The sequence below is a fragment of the Prionailurus viverrinus genome, chromosome C2 (assembly GCF_022837055.1).
Source record: "Prionailurus viverrinus isolate Anna chromosome C2, UM_Priviv_1.0, whole genome shotgun sequence".
Classification (NCBI taxonomy): Eukaryota; Metazoa; Chordata; class Mammalia; order Carnivora; family Felidae; genus Prionailurus; species Prionailurus viverrinus.
The window spans coordinates 9,069,863-9,088,894 of record NC_062569.1 but is presented as its reverse complement, the minus strand read 5'-3'; the positions used below and the strand labels follow the sequence as shown (position 1 = coordinate 9,088,894).

The 19,032-nt window shown below is 42.7% G+C and overlaps 1 protein-coding gene across 5 annotated transcripts in view; it reads left to right on the top strand.

The window, feature by feature from the left end:
• Window positions 1-19,032, top strand: part of ULK4 (unc-51 like kinase 4) — a 582,128-nt gene that overhangs the window by 332,398 nt on the left and 230,698 nt on the right. For 4 of the 5 annotated variants that reach the window (XM_047874598.1, XM_047874600.1, XM_047874597.1 and 1 more), the window contains one exon: window positions 3,054-3,159. In XM_047874598.1, the coding sequence (XP_047730554.1) occupies window positions 3,054-3,159 (106 nt within the window). Of the gene's footprint in view, window positions 1-3,053; window positions 3,160-19,032 lie in introns of those variants that run through there. The other variant, XM_047874601.1, reaches the window with a different exon arrangement.

The following is a 19,032-nucleotide window of genomic DNA, read 5'->3' as shown; positions in this document are numbered from 1 at the left end:
CAGCACTTCCCCAATTCAGAACTTGGCTGCTTCTTTCCACCTCCTACTCCAGGCCCTTTAAGTTCCTCCCACCTCACCCCGTTGCTCCTCAGGTGGTATTGGTTAAGCTGGGATGTGCTGACGGGCTGGTGGCTCCAACCCCCCCCCCCCCGCCCCCGTTCCTGTGGTCCCCAGGCGATGCCGCGTGGTGATGAGGGGCATGGCTTCTGCCATCGCCCAGACCGCATCCCAGCCTCGCCACTGAAGAGCTGGGTGATTCTTGGCAAGTCCCACCTCCCCTCGCTACCCTCCATGTCCTTATCTGTAAAGGGAGAACCGGAGCCACTTGGGTGTATGTGTGAGGATTAAATGAGATGATAATGCAGGTTACATGCTTGGGATACAGGCCCCGGCACGTAGTGCCACATCAGCAAAACTGTCAGCCCTGCTTTGTCCCTGTTCAGGCCCACATGGGTGTCTGCCACCCTGGGCCAAGATCAGTGCCGAGGCCGCTGGTGGCCTGGCCCCTGACCCTGTGCCACAGGCCCTCTTGTGCCACAGTCATAACCTGCTCTGTCTCTCCTTAGAGGGCTTTACTGGCATGCGTTGAGGTGCCCGTGGTGTAGACTGCCTGCTTTATTCATGAGCCATGGGAATTAAAGAAAAAAAAAAAAAGACATCAGGTCTTTACCTAGCCTTCCGTTATAGTCTTTCCACCCTGGGGCTCAGGCATAGCTTGCTGGGGGATGGGGTGCCTTAGAGGAGTATCCAATGGGACCCAGTCTTCCATCGGGATCATCTCTCCCTTCCAACTCTGGCCCGTGGCCTTTGAACCAAACTCGAGTTTCCCTTTTCTCTTTGCATGAGGCTTGCGAAGTGCCCAAGACTAACTCTGGCCCCACATATTTACCGTACTGTTTTCTCCCTTCTTAGAAATCCTCTACTCTGACTTTAAGAAGCGACTATGATGTTTTTTAATAGATAATTTATCCCCTGTAGGCTAATATGGTTGTGAACAGCAAGAACAAATCTTATTAACGTTGCTAAGAGAAATGAAATAACTCAGCTTGATAGAAGTTAATGGAAGTGTGTTTAATTCATATGTACACCTTCTCAACTGCTCTTTGCATGTATTTAATTCTTTCTGGGGGAAATGATAATCTAGGCCACAGCAATCGCTATCTTAGTTCCCCTGGAGAACCACAGCATCATCTTGAGCAGGGACAATGATTCTGTCCCATGCTCTTTTCTCCCCCACACCATGTAGGAAGCATATATACCTGCAAGAGGGAAGAATAACTCTATAGAATTCTCTACCACACTCTTCATAAAGCCCTCACTTTATATTAAACAAAGGTCACAGTGTATGAATTGTTTGAAAACCAACAACAAAGAAACATAAAAACAACAATGTTTTGGGGCACTTGGATGGCTCAGTTGGTTAAGCGTCCAACTTCAGCTCAGGTCATTGTCTTGTAGTTTGTGAGTTCGAGCCCTGCATCCGGCTCTGTGCTGGCAGCTTGGAGCCTGGAGCCTGCTTCGGATTCTGTGTCTCCCTCTCTTTCTGCCCCTCCGCTTCTCACTCTCTCTCTCTGTCTCTCTTTCTCAAAAATAAACAAACATTAAAAAAATTAAAAAAAACATTTTTAATAATGGCTAGAAAAGGAACCATTTCTCTCAGTCTGGTTACAGGATTATGGGTCTCTTTTTTATTTCCTGCATCAAGTATTTGGTCCTGAGGACCCCCAGTGATAAGGTTGGTGGGGGCTGCTAATCATCAGAACGCACCTTCGCTTAACGCCCCTCTGCAGGCTGAGTAGTGCGGCTGGCAGAGGCCTTCATTCTGCAGGGAGTCTGGAAACTCCAGGGCAGGAGTCCGAGAACCTGGTTGGCCAGGGTACAATCCTGGGTTCTTAGTGTTCAGGGGTCATGGAGGTTTGGATAGTGGGTTTTTGTACTAAAGGAAATGCCTGTATCGACAAGCGGCCTCACCCCATCAGCACAAGGGAAAATTGAAGTACTGGCTTCACAAAGAGGCAAAAATATTACCAAGAGCATTGTAGAAAAGATACATTTAATCATAAAAATGTGTAGATCAAAGGAACAATGGATTTATCTCCAGTGAAAAGGACCTATATTTGCTGACAGGCTGGTCTTTGAATAAGCAGTGGAATGTGTTATTTTACTGAATGGGACCAAAAAAAAAAAAAAAAAAAACCTGAAAAGATTTATTAGCTCCTCTTTTCTTGACTAGAATAGGTTTCCTATGTATCGTTAGTTACTTTATCATGAATAACGTGTCGTGTCATCTTGTGCCTATTAATCACCCTTTCCTCGCAACCAACTATACGAATAATTAGATGAAATTGGTGGCGGACCATCGCTTCCCTATTCATCTTCTTGAGCCCGTGTCAGTGAAACATTCAAACGTTACCATTTACTCTTCAGTGTGTGTTTCTAAAGAAAGTTAGAAATTTGGGGGCATCGTTATTTGGCAAGCAAAGCCCTTGTCTTACATCAAGCGAAGTCACAGATGGCGAGGCGCATGACGCCAAGGGGCTGTCATTGCTGAGAGACCCGCATCCGGTGACACAGCAGCTTCGGAGCCAGATGCAGCGTGGGTGTTCTCGTAAGCCTTGGAAACCACGTGTCCATCAAGGGTCTCCTGGTCGCTCTGCTGTGTGTTGTCCCTCCAAGACCTGGCGGTTTCATTTTGTGACCTCAGTCACTTTCAGGTGCGGTCTCCCCAGGTCCACGTAGTTACTTCTGGTCACTCTGACTCCTGCGTCACCCATCTGAAGCAGAGACAGCCGTGTGGCTGTCACTCAGCTCCTGGGTTGGAGGCCACATGCAGCCGCACTGTGCTCTAAATGACTCCTGCTGCCTCCCAGCTAACTGAACACGCGGATGGGGGGAGTGTCTCAATGCGGAAGGATCTGCTTCGTTAGGTGCAGAAAGTTGACCATTTAGCCTCATGCAAAGGATGAAGGGACAGAGGTCACCCCATCATTTGTCTCTATCGTGGTGTAATTGTAATTCTGCATAGTTATGATGACATTTGTGATCTATTGCAGGAACATCAGGAGAACATTCTGGGTCACACCATGCAAAGTGTGATTGCGTTGCTCAACAATCTGGTGGCCTGCAAAGATTCCAATATGAAGCTACTTTATGAACAAGGTAAATGCTTCTTAGAATTCCTTTTGAGACTCTTGTTTTTTTTTTTTTTTTCCTATTTGTTATTTTCCTCATCATACGTAGCAGGGAGTCAAGAAGTGCTGTTTTAAGTTGATGAATCAGGCGCGGCTGAGTGGCTCAGTTGGTTAAGCATCTGAGTTCGCCTCGGGTCATGATATCACGGTCGTGTGATTGAGCCCTACGTCGGGCTCCGTGCTGAGTGTGGAGCCTGCTTAAGATTCTCTCTCGCTTTCTTTCCCTCTGCCCCTCTCCCCTACTGGCATGCTTGCTCTCCCTCTCTAAATAAATAAAATAAGTTAAGTCTAGATATGTATGCAGCCCCTGAGGTACATTTTTGTCAGGTGCGGCTCCTTGAATTTTGGTCCTCTCGAACTTGAAGACCTGTGAGCTAAGGACACACGTTACTGCTCTGCCACATTTCTAGACTGTAACGAGGAGACGTAGCAAGAAGGACCATCAGAGGACCTCTCATTTAAAAGGGCAAAGTAAAGGTAGATAACAGTCATTGATCCATAACAATGTTGACATCTTGGGGAACACGTTTCCTCAGCCCTCATTGTTCCAAAAGGAAAAAAAATACTCCCGTGCTTTGAGAATAGTTTGCCCTGGGAATGGTTCTCTGTGGCTCTTGCCTCTAACTTCTGAATCCTTGTTCTTTTCCCATAAGAGTGGCCCATACTCGTAGCTGAGTAAGACTCTAAGCCTGATTCTTCCCTGTAGAAGTTTGGGACCCTACGACTGTTTTTCATTCTAAAAGGAATTATCCCTGGTCTCCTCAGTCCAAACCGGTGGTGCTTCTTTCAATGTAAGTCTAGCAAAAACTTTGTTAGTTTCTTGTAAATTTTTTTCTGGTTTCATTGAGAAATAATTGATACAACATCACTGTATAGGTTTAAGCAGTATGGCGTGATGATTCGGTTTACATATATTGTGCAGTGATTACCACAATAGGTTTAGCTAACGTCCATCTTCTCCTATAGATACAATAAAAAGAAAAGAAAGAAAAACTGGGAATAGTTTTTCCTTATAATGAGAACTGTTAGGATTTGCTCTTAACAGTTTTCCTATATATTATGTAGCAATGCTAACCGTCATCTTATGTTGTATATTACAGCCCTAGAACTTACTTATTTTTACAACCGGGGGCTTGTACCCTTTGACCACCTTTCTCCTTTTCCTCTGCTTCTGGTAACCACAAGTCTGATCTCTTTTTCTGCGAGTTCGGTGGTGATAGTTTAGATTCCACATATAAGTGAGATCGTACAATATTTGTCTTTCTCTTTCTGACTTATTTCACAAAGCATAATGCTTTCAGGGTTTAACCATGTTGTTACCAATGGTAGGTTTTCCTTTTCTATGGCCGAATAATATTCCATTATGTGTATACATACACACCCTTCCTTCTTTATCCATTGATTGCTTGAGGGACCCTTAGTTTGTTTTCATGTCTGGCTACTGTAAATAATGCTGCTGTGAACATGCAGGTGCAGGTAGCTTTCTGAGTTAGTGTTTTTGTTTCCTTTGGGTGTATTCCCAGAAGTGGAATTACTGGATCATATGATAGCTCTTTGTTTTTTGTTTGTTTCTTTTGTTTGTCTGTTTGTTTTGAGGATCCTCCATACAGTTTTCCATAGTATGGAAAGGCTGCACCAATTTACATTCCTGCCAACAGTGCGCAAGGGTCCTTTTCCTCATCCATGCCAGCATCTGTTACTGCTGGCCTTATCAGTGGTGGCCGTTCTAACAGGCATAAGGTGATACTGCATTGTGGTTTTAATTTGCATTTTTCTAATGACTCGTGATGTTAGGCATCTTTTCATGTACCAGTTGGCCTTTTGTGTATATTCTTTGGAGAAGCGTGTGTTCAGGTAGGTCCTTTACCCATTTTTTAATTGGGTTACTTTTTTTTGCTACTGCGTCATATGATGTCTTTTTTAAAAAATTTCATGTAAATCCAAGTTAATTAATTAACATGTAGTGTAATATTGGTTTCAGAAGTAGAATTGAGTGTTTCATCACATACATATAATACCCAGTGCTCGTCCCAACCGTGTGATTTCTTTGTATATTTTGGATTTTAGCCCCTTGTCAGATACATGGTTTGCAAATACTTTTTCTCTTTCCATAGGTTGTTTTTTTTACTTTCTTGATGGGTTCTTTGGTGTACAGAAGGTTTTTAGTTGGATGTCATCCCACTTGTTTATTTTTCTGTTCATTGCCTGTGTTTTAAGCATCACATCCAAAAAGTCATTATCAAGATGCATGTCAAGAAGTTTTACTCCTATATTTTTTTTCTAGGGCTTTCATGGTTTCAAGTCTTAAATTTAAGTATCTAATCCATTTTGAATTAATTTTCATGAGTGGTGTAAAATATAGGTCCAATTTCATTCTATCTGTTCTCCACTCAGTGTTCTTAGTTCCCTTGTCAAATATTAGTTGACTGTATGTGCTTGGATTTATTTCTGGGCTTCTGGTTCTGTTCCATTGGTCTCTTTGTGTTTGGGCCAGCACCATAGTGTTTTGATGACCATAGATTTATATTCTAGATTGAAAGTAGGAACTGTGATGCCTCCTGCTTTTTTCTTCTTTTTCAGGATTTCTTTGGGTATTCGGGGTCTTTTGTGGCTCCATCTGGGTTTTAGGAGTGTTTTTTCTACTTCTGTAAAAAAATGTCATTGTCATCTTGATAGGGATTCCATCGAATATCTAGATGGCTTTCGGTATTTTTGACATTTTAGCAATATTCTTCCAATCCATGGACATATCATACTTTCCCATTTCTTCCTTTCTTCTTTGATTTCTTTCATTAGTGTGTTGTATTTTTCAGAATAGACATCCTTCACTTCTTTACTTATGTTTATTCCTAAGATTTTGTTGTGTTTGATGCTGTTGGAACTGGGATTGATTTCTTTGTTTTTCAGAAAATTCATTGTTAGCATATAGAAATGCTATTGATTTTTGTGTTAATTTTGTATCCTGCAACTTCACTGAATTTACTGATTAGATCTAACCGTTTTTGGTTGAGTCTTTAGAGTTTCTTTATTTAAAATGACATCATCTCATAGGGGTACTTGTACCCCAGTGTTTGTAGCAGCACTTTCCACAATAGCCAGATTATGGAAAGAGCCTAAATGTCCATCAACTGATGAATGGGTGAAGAAGTTGTGGTTTATATATACAATGGAATACTACTTGGCAATGAGAAAGAATGAAATTGGCCTTTTGTAGCAACGTGGATGGAACTGGAGAGTGTGATGCTAAGTGCAATAAGTCATACAGAGAAAGATAGATACCATATGTTTTCACTCTTATGTGGATCCTGAGAAACTTAACAGAAGACCAAGGGGGAGGGGAAGGGGGAAAAAAAAGGGAGGGAGGCAAACCATAAGAGACTCTTAAAAATTGAGAGTAAACTGAGGGTTGATGGGGGGAGAGAGGGGAAAGTAGGTGATGAGCATTAAGGAGGGCACCTGTTGGGATGAGCCCTGCGTGTTGTATGGAAACCAATTTGACAATAAATTTCATATTAAAAAAATTTAAAAAAATAAAATGACATCATCAACAAAGAGACAGTTTTGCTTCTTTGTTTACAATTCCTTTTACGTGCCTTTATAAAGACTTTTATTTTTTTTTCGTGCCTGATTTTCTGGCGAGGACTTCTTGTACTATGTTGAACAGAAATGTTGAGAGTAGCCTTTTTTTCCCGACCTTAGAGGAAAAGCTTTTAGTCTTTTGCAATTGAGGGTAATGTTAAAGTGTAGACTTGTCATATTTGGCCTTTATTATGTTAGGGTATGTTCTTTATGCCTAATTTTTAGATTTTATCATGAATGGACATTGAATTTTATCAAATGCTTTTTCTGTGTCTAGTAAGATGATCATATGATTCTTTCCTTTCTTTCTATTAATGTGACATATCACATTGATTTTGCATATGTTGAAGCTTTCTTGAATCCCAGGGATAAATCCCACTTATTCGTGGTGAATGATCCTTTGCCGTGCTGCTGACTTTGGGTTGCTAATGTTTTGTTGATAATTTTTGCATCTATATTCATCAGGGATATTGGCCTGCAGTTTTCTTTCTTAGTAGTGTCCTTTTGTGGTTTTTAGTAACAGGATAAATGCTGGCTTTGTAAAAACGAGTTCAGGAATGTTTCCTACTCTTAAATTTTTTTGGAAGAGTTTGAGAATAATTGGTATTCTTGTTTAAATGTTTGGTAAAAGTCACCAGTGAAGCCATCTCGTCCTGGGCTTTTCTTTGTTGGGAAGTTTTTGCTTACTGATTCAATCTTCTTACTAGTAATCTGTCTGTTCAGATTTTCTATTTGTTGCTTGAGTCAGTCTTGGTAAGTTGTACATTTCTAGGAATGTTTTCATTTCTTATAAGTTGTCCAGTTTGTTGGTGTGTAGTTGTTTATAGTAGCCTCTTAATCATGTTTTGAATTTCTGTGGTGTCCATTGTAATGTTTCCTTTTTCATTTATAATTTTGTTGATTTGAGACCTTTCTCTCTCTCTCTCTCTCTGATTAACCTAGTGAGGGTTTGTCAGTTTTGTTTACCTGTTCAAAGAACCAACTCTTAGTTTGATTAATCTTTTCTATTCTTTTTCTGTTTCCTGTTTCATTTATTTATGTTCTTTTTTTTAAAAAAAATTTTTTTTTTCAACGTTTTTATTTATTTTTGGGACAGAGAGAGACAGCGCATGAACGGGGGAGGGGCAGAGAGAGAGGGAGACACAGAATCGGAAACAGGCTCCAGGCTCTGAGCCATCAGCCCAGAGCCCGACGCGGGGCTCGAACTCACGGACCGCAAGATCGTGACCTGGCTGAAGTCGGACGCTTAACCGACTGCGCCACCCAGGCGCCCCTCATTTATTTATGTTCGAATCTTTCTGTTAACTTTGGGCTCAGTTCTTTTTCTTAAAATTGAAGCACAGTTGCGTTTCAGATGTACAACATAGTGATTCGCTAAGTCTGTACGTTATGCTGTGCTCACCGCAAGTGTAGCTACGATCTGTCATCATACAATGCCATTGCATTACAGTTGGTTTGTCTTTTTCTAGCTCCTTCAGGTGTAGATTCAGGGTGTTCATTTGGGCTCTTCTTAATGTAGGCATTATTGCTCTGAACTTCCCTCTTAGAACTACTTTTGCTGCATCCTTCAAGTTCTGATATGCTCTGTTTCCATTTCCATTTGTCTCAAGCTTTGTTTTATTTATTTTTTAAAAGTTTACTTATTTATTTTGAGAGAGAGCACACACAGCAGGGGAGGGGCAGAGAGAGAAGGGGAGAGGGAATCCCAAGCAGGCTCCGTGCTCATGCCATGGAACCTGATGTGTGGCTTGATCCCGTGAACTGTGAAATCATGATACGAGCCGAAACCAAGAGTCAGCTGCTTAACCGACTGAGCCACCCAGGCGCCCCAAACTTTGATTTAGTCTCATGTTTTTTAAAGTTTTTTTTTTTTCAACGTTTATTTATTTTTGGGACAGAGAGAGACAGAGCATGAATAGGAGAGGGGCAGAGAGAGAGGGAGACACAGAATCGGAAACAGGCTCCAGGCTCCGAGCCATCAGCCCAGAGCCTGACGCGGGGCTCGAACTCACGGACCGCGAGATCGTGACCTGGCTGAAGTCGGGCGCTTAACCGACTGCGCCACCCAGGCGCCCCGGTTTAGTCTCATGTTTAATGTCTTCTTTAACCCATGTTGTTCATGAGAGTGTTTAATTTCCACACATTTGTGAGTTTTCCAGTTTTCCTATTGGTACTGATTTCTAGTTTCATGCCATTGTGTCAGAGAAGATACTTGATATGATTTCAGTCTTTTAAAATTTGCTACGACTTGTTTTGTGGCCTAATGTATGGTCTGTCTTAGAACATGTTCAGTGTGCACTCAAAAAGAATGTGGGGGTGCCTGGGTGGCTCAAGCGTCTGACTCTTGGTTTGGGCTTGGGTCATGATCTCATGGTTCATGAGTTCAAGCCCCACATCGGGCTCTGCCCTGACAATGTGGAGCCTGCTTGGGATTCTCTCTCTCTCTTTCTCTCTCTCTCTCTCTGCCCCTCCCCTGCTCTTGCATGTGCGCACACACACACACACTCTCAAGATACATGAATAAACTTAAAAAATAAAGTGACTAAAAAGAATGTGTATCCTGCTGTTGTTGGGTAGAATTCTCTATGTATGTCTGTTAGCTCCATTTGGTCTCTAGTGTTGTTCAAATCTGCTGTTTCCTTGTAGATTGTCTGTCTGGTTGATTTATCCTTTGTTGAGTAGAGTATTAAACTCCCCAACTATTACTGTATAACTGTTATTTCTCCTTTTACATCAGTTAGTCTTTGCTTATATATTTAGGAACTCCAATGTTCAGCACATAAATATTTATAATTGCTATATTTTCATGTACTGACCTCTTTATTATCATATAATGATCTTTTGTCTCTGGTCATTTTTAGCTGAAAGTCCATTTTGTTTGACATAAGTATATCTACCCCTGCTTTTTTTTTGGTTACCATTTTCTTGAAATGTTTCTTTCATCCCCTCACTCTCAGTGAAGACTCTTCATGTATTGTTGGATCTTGTTTTGTTTTTTAATTCATTTAGCCATTCTGTGTCCTTTCATTAGAGAATTTAATTTGTTTGCTTAAAGAAATTATTGATAGGTAGGGACTTACTGTTGCCATTTTGTTGATTGTTTCTGGTTGGATTATAGATTCATTGTTCTTTAACCTGTTTTTGTTTTTTGTTTTGTTTTGTTTTGTTTTGTTTTTTGAGTTTTGATGTCCTGATACCATATGTTTTGACTTTTTTGGCATGTTATTTATGTAATTACTATGGGATTTTTTCTTTTTGTTACATTGAGGCTTATGTAAAATATTTTAAGCTTGTAACACCCCTATTTTTTTTTAAATTTTTTTTCAACGTTTTTTATTTATTTTTGGGACAGAGAGAGACAGAGCATGAACGGGGGAGGGGCAGAGAGAGAGAGGGAGACACAGAATCGGAAACAGGCTCCAGGCTCTGAGCCATCAGCCCAGAGCCCGACGCGGGCCTCGAACTCACGGACCACGAGATCGTGACCTGGCTGAAGTCAGACGCTTAACCGACTGCGCCACCCAGGCGCCCCTAACACCCTATTTTAAGCTGATAACAACTTCAGTTGAGTTTTTAAACTTGACACTTGTACCTCTCTCTCTTACATTTTAGGTTATTGCTGTTACAATTTAGATGGTTTTTTTTAATTGTGTAATTAAGAACAGATTATTGTAATTATGGTTACTTTGAATACCTTTGTTGTCTTAAAACTTGTAAACTAGAGTATTATTCACCACTGTTACGTATTGTAGAATCTAGCTCTGACTGTATACTTACCCTTACCAGTGAGATTTACAGGATCTTTTTGTATTTTTATGATGGTATTTGGTATTCTTTTACTTCCACTCAAAGAACTTCCTTTAGCATTTGTTATAATGCATTTCTGATGGTAATGAACTTCTTTTGTTTATTTAGGAAAGTCTTTGTTCCTCCATCATTTCTAAAAGACAGTTTCACTGGGTATAGAACTCTTGGTTTATAGTTAATCTCTTTCAATATTTTAAATATGCCATCCCATTCTCTTCTTGTCTGAAAGTTTCTGTTTAGAAATTTGGCAGGAATTTTGTGGGGGTTCCCATGTATGTAACCGTCTTTCTTTTCTCTTGCTGCTTTTAAAATTCTTTATTACTTCTGACAACTTGATTATAATGTGTCTCAGTGTAACTCTGTTCAGGTTCAACCTATTTAGGGTCCTTTGGACCTCATGCATCTAGATGTCCATTCCTCTCCCCAGTTTCTGGAAGTTTTCAGCAATTATTGCATTAAATATACTTTCTCTTCTCATTCTGGAATCTCCATAATGTGAATATTTTTTCTTTTATTGTGTCCCCATAATTCCTGTAGGCTTTCTTTATTCTTTCATCGTTTTTTCTTTTTGCTTCTTTGACTATATAATCACCTTTCCTCCAGGTCATTGGTTCCTTCTTCTGTATTGGTGAGTCTACTCTGAAAGCACTATTGAATTCATCAATTTAGTTTCTTTTCAACTCGGGGATTTGTTTGTTTGTTTATTGCTGGTTGCTATTTCCTTATTGAATTTCTTGTTTTGTTTATGCATTGTTTTTCTAATTCATTTCCTTGCTGTGTTTTCTTGTTCACTGAGCTTCTTTAAAAGATTTTCCTGAATTCTTTGTCTTGACAGTGCATAGATCTCAATTTTGGGGGGGCCAGTTATTGGAGCTTTGTTAGTTTCCTTTGATGGTGTCATATTTACCAGACTTTTTATGATCCTTATTCCTTGGGTTAATATCCACGCATTTGAGCAATCAAGATACTCTTCCAGACTTTGCAAGTTTCCTTTGGCAGAGATGGCTCTTCACCAGTCAGCTCAGCTTGGGTTTCTGGGTGTGTTTGCTGGAATGTCCTTGGGCAAGTGGGATGGGCTGTTTTTGTCTGTTTTGGAGGTGAGGCAACTATTTGTCCTCAGGGATGGAAGAGATGTGCCACTGGCATGGAACAGTTGGATAGGATTTCAGGCTCTGTTCCCTATCTGAGTGAGGCTGTGGGATGGGCTCCATGGTTGGTTGGAATCTCCGATTAGGCTTTCTAGATGGTCAAGACTGGGTATTTTATTCAGTAGGAGATTGAGGCTATGAATTAGCTGGATTAGCAGGATAGCAGGATGGTATCCAGCACCTGCGTAGTTCATTATTTGGGTATCTGAATCAGGTGAGAGTGTACTGAATTCCCTTGTCAGGTGAGGCTGCCAGTTTTGCTCTGCAGATGGGCAAAGCCATGGGCTGTGCTCGGTGTTTATGTGCCACTGTACTTTGGGTTATGGAATGGGCTCTACCGTTGCCTGTGTGTTCGGGGTAGATTGGCTGAAGGCCATAATTCAGCAATCAGCAGGGCTACGAATGACACTGCCTGCCTGGGAACGTTAGGAGAAACAACTCTCAAGCTGCTAAAGCTCTTTGTTGATCTAAGTCAAGCCAGCTTGCACCCTGAGTTCTCTGACTGAACAGGGCCACTGGGCTTGGTCTGCAAACTATTGGCTCTGCTTGCCCACCTCTTGGATCAAGTGCTACTGGGCTCACAGCTTCGAGGATGTGTCACCAGCCCATCTGGTCCAATGGGGCCAAATAACACCCTGCACGGTGTGTGGAGCTATGTTGCTGCTCCCTTGCCTGGATAAGATATAAAGGCGCCACTCCAGGTTACCCTCAGTTTCCCAAGTAGCCCCCTTAGTTGAGAGGAGCCAAGAGTTACCCTCAGCCTTGGTGGTGAATGAATCCTCCACTTGTATGTAGCACAGGAATACTCCATGCCCAGTACTGGCTTTGCTCTGCAGATGATCAGCTCTGCTTCCTCAACTGCCTTTGGCTCAAGTGTCACTGGGTCACACTGCTTACACTTGTCACCAGCCGTTGTAGTCAGATTGTGCTGGAAGTTACTCCCCATAGCAGGTAAGGCTGTGATTCAGCCCCTTGCCTGGGCGTGGGCGAACTGGGCGCTAGGGATGGCAAAACTTGTTTGAAGATCCAAATCAGACAGATCCGCACTGTGCAGTGAGTTCCCTGATCACGGTGCACCCCCAACTGGAATGTACAGATGAGTAAAGCTGTTCATTGATATTACTACTTGGGCACCACAGATACAAACTCAGTCTGCCCAGGTCCCTGTGCTGGGTGTTAGAAGCCCTTCCCTGCCTCACTGGTAGTCAGTTGTCCAGTGATTGAGCCCCGCAGACTCCCCCTGCAATCCCTGTGGTGCAAGATCAGACTAGGGTCTCCTGCAAAGCAACTCAAAACTTTGAGGGCATTGCTGTTGGTCCCTGTGGGTTCATTTTCCCATTAGCGGAATTGAAGAGACCTTTCCCTGGGGTGCTGCCATGGCCTGGGGGAGGGGCAATATGGTCACCACGTGGCTGTTTCTCTTACTCTTCTAATGTGGTCTGTCTCGTTCTCTGTGGTAACAGGGGTGTACTTCAGCCTTACCTCTGTGTTCAAGGATTCTCTCAGTGGTGTCTCGTTCTTGAATGGTTGTTTCCTGTCGTGAAGTGAGTAAAGACAGGAACCGTCTCTATCACCGTCTTGGTGACGTCACTTGGTTTCCTGTAAATCTTACTGATATTTGTTTCATTGAACAAAAAGCCCACCCACGAATCCCTTCAGAACATTCTAACTTTGGACCGAGAATTAGGAGACTACAAAATAGTGCTGGTAAGATTCTTAGCAGCCCTGTTGGCTGGTTGAGAGAGTCGGTAAGGAGTCAGATGTCTGAATTTGAGAATAGAGAGACTGTAGGTCCTGGCTCGTAAAAATGTGGAGTTATGTGGCTGAGGCGAGATGAAGGACAACATGCTCGAGGAGAGGCACTTAGGGAACTGAGAGATCAGGTATGGAAGGATCGGTTATGAGGTGACCTCTGTGGCTACAGAGATACTGTATGCGGCGGACCGTTAGAGCCAGAGCACCTGAAGAAGCCCAGGCAGATTTGCCAGGAAGCTAGTGACGCTGAAGTGTCAAGGGCCCTCTGTTACAGAGGGGCAGTTTTACATTCGTAATGTTTTCCTCTTCTAGTCTGTCCCCAGCCGCAACCATGGAAGCTTCAGTTCTCCTGATTCCTGGCCCCATTCCGGGCTTTGTGGAGTGAACTGGAAATCACAAAAGTAATCGTGGCAAGAGTAGTGTTAGTTAATGCTAATAATATTAGTGATGTTAGTGTTAATACTGTGCTCAGGGAATGGGCGGAAGTGCATAAGTGGTCTGAGGGTGATGGCAGTTGGGAGAGAAGAAACAGGCGGTGGAGACTGTCGATCTAAGATTAGTAAACTGTTGCCCACCAGCTGTCTGCTTGCTTTTACAAATAAAGTTTTGGTGGCACATAGACATGTCCCTTCATTTACATGTATCTTTGGCTGGATTTGTTTTATAATGGCACTGTCGAGTAGTTGAGACACAGACTGTGTGACCCATAAAGCCTGAAACATTTACTATTATGGCCTTTTAAGAAAAAGCTTTGCCAGCCTTCGGTCTAGAAGCAGCTGTACGGAACAAGACGACACCACCTAGAAATGTGTAGAAGGAAGCGGACAGTTTGAAGGCTTTTGCTAACGACTGTGAGTTCCACGTGTCATAATGGAAGGGGCTCCGGTTGAAAATGGTAGACAGTTGCCTCTGAAGGATGATGTGCAAAATCGTCTTTCTGTTTTGACCGCAGGAGACGGTGGGTGAACAACTGTGGTCATAAGCTGCGGTGGCAGATGAGGTAGGGATAGTGGGCGTGGTGAGTCCACGTGGTCTTAAGGCTGAGGAGCGTGGTCAGGCCGCAAGGATGGCGGGGTGAGGAAAGGTGGTGGGTTCCAAGAGTACAGGGTTTGGGAACTCCTTGCCGGCCCCTTCTATTAGAGGGTGGAAGGGAAGAGAGGTGGGGAGGCTCCTGCGGCCTGCAGAACAGTCTGCTTCCAGTCTCTAGAGATGAGCACAAGGTCCGATTTTCCTTCATGCTCTGCTGCTTCTCAGACCCCTTGGTTACTGACTGTGCAGACTGATTTTTCCAAAGCTGGGTAAGATCTGATGCATGTTTGCAAACCCAGAGCGTGTTAAGATTCACTGGAGTGTGGCCACGCGAAGAGTCATTGGTGACCTGCCACTCTGTGGCCTTGAATGTAAGTGGTTGGTTTGAATTAGGTCTTCCTGTTAATCTTTATTTTGGATAAATTCTGGCTCAATCACTCGTTTATATATTTATTACAGTTCCCACAGAATTAAGTTCCCTCTTCCAAACAGAGCTGTTTCCAACAATGATACTTGAAAAGTCACCTGCATATAAGTGAACTGTAAGGTAGAGGAGGAAATGAGCATTCTTGCTTTCGAGTGCTTCACAACAGTGCTGTGTTAGGCCGGCGTAAACGGAGTTTCATCCTCAGACCATGCACTAACAGCGCTGAGAGGTCTCTGGAGGGTCTGCTCCCCCCGTGCTCTCCTGTATCAAGTGCTCTGACGGATCAAGCATGTGGAACAACGTGGACACTGATGATTCTGAGTTGAAAAGCGAGAAGAGTTGGCCTCCAAAGGGGAAGAACTTTTTAGAAAAACTAAACCAATTAATTTCACTTACATGTTCCTTTTTAATGTACATAGAAAGGCAGGAAGCGAGTGACTCCATATCCGAAGTCTCAGAGAGCACTTGCATTGAGGGTAGGATAGGGTTTTAAGTGATCCTTCTGATCCATGGCATCTCAGACTCAATGAGGTACGGGAGGTGGTATATGGGAAGGCTTCAGTACGGTGCCCACCGCCTCTCAGACTGGTAAAGAGAGTCGCCATCCCACCAGCATGCACCCGCATTACGCAAGTCAGGTTTTTTGCTTAACCGCTTTCAGTTTTAAAGGAACCATTTAGGGCGAGAATTATAAAACAAAGTAAGACCTTGTGTTTACATTTGAAAAATATCAGAGTTATTAACATTTTAAAACTGGCTGCTGGCCTGTCCCTGTGCGATGACCTTTCAACAATGGATATTAATTCCAGCTCAGTTTCACCAGCAGAGAAATGTCAGGAAAACGTATTTACGTGACACACTGCCGCAGCCAGAAAACTGTAGCGCCTCTGAAAGAAACATTTGAAGAAGTTAGGTTTGTCCCTGCTGGTTTGTGCTAATGTCAGAAATCAAAATACTCCTTTCTTACCAGGGTTATTATAAAACTCCCTGAATTGGCGTTTACTTAAGAGACCGGGAAGTCACTGAGAGCTGCTTGGGCTTTGCACGGGTACTTGAAAGCTATCTTAGATTCTTTTACTTTTATGAACGAGATTCAAAATTAGGCTGTACAGTAGAGGTTGGCAAACATCTGCAAAGGACCAGATAGCAAATGTTGTAGGCCTGTAGGCCGTATGGTCTTTGTCAGTACTATGGGTGCAAGAAAGCACCCATAGAGAATCCATGAATGAATGGACATGACCTTGCTTCAGTGAAATTTTATTTCCAAAATGAGGTGGCCAGCCCACTGGCCATAGTTTTCCAACCTCTGTTATACAGTAACTAACTCAAACTATATCAAAAGTACTCTTAAGTTTTTACAAGCCAACATATTTGTAAAAGTTAGTTATTAAATTTTGATTCAAGTTAGGAAATAACAACACAAAGAAATAACAGGAAGTTGCATATAAATTCATATGTGCAGGAAGAGCCTGCTGCCTTTATAGTGGTGAAGACACATGAGGAAGAGCAGAAATTTGCCTAAAGGGTTTACTCCAAAAATGATAATTAATAAATCTCATTGTGTCAATTAGCCGTTGCTAGATAATAAACCACCCCCAGGCTGAGTCACTTAAAATAAGCCCCTTATTTTCTCACCATTCTGTGGGTTGGCAGCATGGGCTGGGCTCACTTGTCTGCCTGGATCCTCGGCGGGGCCTCTCATCCTCCAGGGGGGCTCCCTTGGTCTTCTTCACACGGTAGCCACCTTCAAGAAGAGCCCGCATGAGAGCTGCGAGGCCCCTCAGAAATGTCGTGCCCCTTCCATCACACGCTGTTGGTGGAGGGAAATCACGAAGCCAGGCTGGTTCGGGAGCTGAGAAAAGAGACTCCGCCTCTTGACAACAGGAGCTGCAAAGAGTCCTTGGCCATCTTTAACCCAGTTCAGTTACCTAGACATTTAGAAGCAGAACTTCACATGGCCCCACAACTGGTGCACTAGGGGTCGGCAGACTGTTCTGTGAAGAGCCAGACAGCACATACCTTAGGCTTGGTGGCCACAGACTCGGGCAGCTACTCAGCTCCGCTCCTGGAACTCCAAAACAACCGTAGGCCATACATAAAGGAATGAGTGTGACTGTGTTTCAGTAAAAACTTATTTACAAAAGCAGAGAATTTGAACCCCTGATCTGGTTCCTTCAGTCCTGGTGCCAGGCATCGTTCACGTGTGAGGAACACAGCAATGAACAAAACCGACAGAAATCTCTGCCCTCGTGGAACTTAGGTTCCGGGGGAGGAAATGAACAGCAAACCAAATAAACGAACAAGAGGGTGATGTTAGATGGCATTAGATGTTACAGGGTGACGAGTACTGAGGAAAAAGTAAAAGGACGAAGGGATTAGGAAACGTCTGGATGGGTGTGGGATAGAAAACCCTACCTTGGGTAGCCAAAAGCCTCACTTTGAGGGTGATTGTTAAGTGAGGATGTGAAAGAACTGAAGAAGCAGATCCCTGGGGCGGGAGGCGGGGGGCAGATCGGACACGAAGAGGGCGCGTGCCTGGCATGTCAGACGAACAGCAGGAGGCCGAGTGGCTGCAGTCCTGGGAAGGCTGGTAAGCACAGTGGCAAACATCAGAACTGGCTGGTACGTTCAGGGTGCACGAGGTTATAATTTTTGTCAAAAGCTATCGAAAGCTTTAAAATCATCTGGAAACTTGTGGTAGACTGCAATTCAGTTTTAATGGAGGATTGGGTAATTGGTTGGTAGACTACCCTACCTACCTACCTACCTACCTACCTTGACTAACTTGTAAAGGTTAGACCATTGGTTTGGGTGAAGCTAATGATAATTCAGGTTAAAAAAAATCCTTCAGTGAGTCAGCTCCTGCCCAGGGCTGGGATCTCTCATTGGCTGTCACCTTGAGAGATTACTGCATGAATGCCTCTGGCATTAGAAAACCTCTTTTTTTTTTTTTTTTTTTATTCACAAAGCAGCGTACTCCATCTTTGAGAAAATCCTAATTATTAGAAAGTGTTTCTTTATATTGAGCTGAAACTGGCTTCTCTCTTAATTTCTACCCTACTTGATTCCTGTTTCCCCCTTTGGAGCTACTTAGACAACATTTGTTATTTTAGTTACCTGCAGGGGGAATAAAGTACCTTACCCTGTTGAGTGTGTGAGTCGAGTTTAGACTACAGTGATATCACAATTTGTGTTTTATAATATCTTATCGTTTAAGATGCCAGAGATATTTCGTTGATTTTTTTAAGCTGTTAAGAGACATATTTATTTCTCTGCTGCCCTCTGTTAATAGCATCCCTTGTGAACATCTCTTTCAAAATACGTAGTGTTCCTTGATTTCGACATTCATTTTATTTCATCAACTGAGAATTTATTCAGTTATACCAATTTATCCTAAACGGTGTTTCTTTTCAAGTCCTGTTGGCTGTTGTCGGTTTACAAACCACCCCATAAATCAGTGAAGTGAAACAAAAATCCTATTATTTTGACTCGTGTCTCTAAGCTGACTGGCGCCCAGCTCTAGGCTAAGCTGTGAAAACTTTGCATGAACAGATTGCCTAAGTAGCATCAACTCTAATGGACCCCGATGGGCTCTTGTAGGGTTCTCTTTAGTTCTGGACACAGTCCAGCTGACCCTAAGTGCATTAATGGCCATAGTCAATGGCACAAACATAAACCTATTAGTCTTTCAGGACACAGAGGTCCCAGGGTGACCCACTGACTGCCGTGGCCTAATTTCCTTGGTGGCCCCAAGCATTTCACCTCAGTTTTCTGAACCCCCATCTTTCTAAATGCCCTGTTGTACCTCACAGCAGTTTCTGTGCCCTCATGCCTACAGACTCCATCATGTGGGAGGAAAGACTGATTTTAAGGATTGATATTTTAAAGTTTCTCAAGACAATTATAGAAAATACTTTTTTGTATTTAGTGAAATTTCGGTTGTTTAAACTGTAGTTTTAAAAATTGAGATCGAATTCCTACGCCACAAAATTCAACATTTTAAGTTCCTAATTTATTGGTTTCAGTATTGTCACAAGGCTGTGTAACTATTTCCACGGTATAATTCCAGAACATTGTCATGACTTCAAAAAAACAA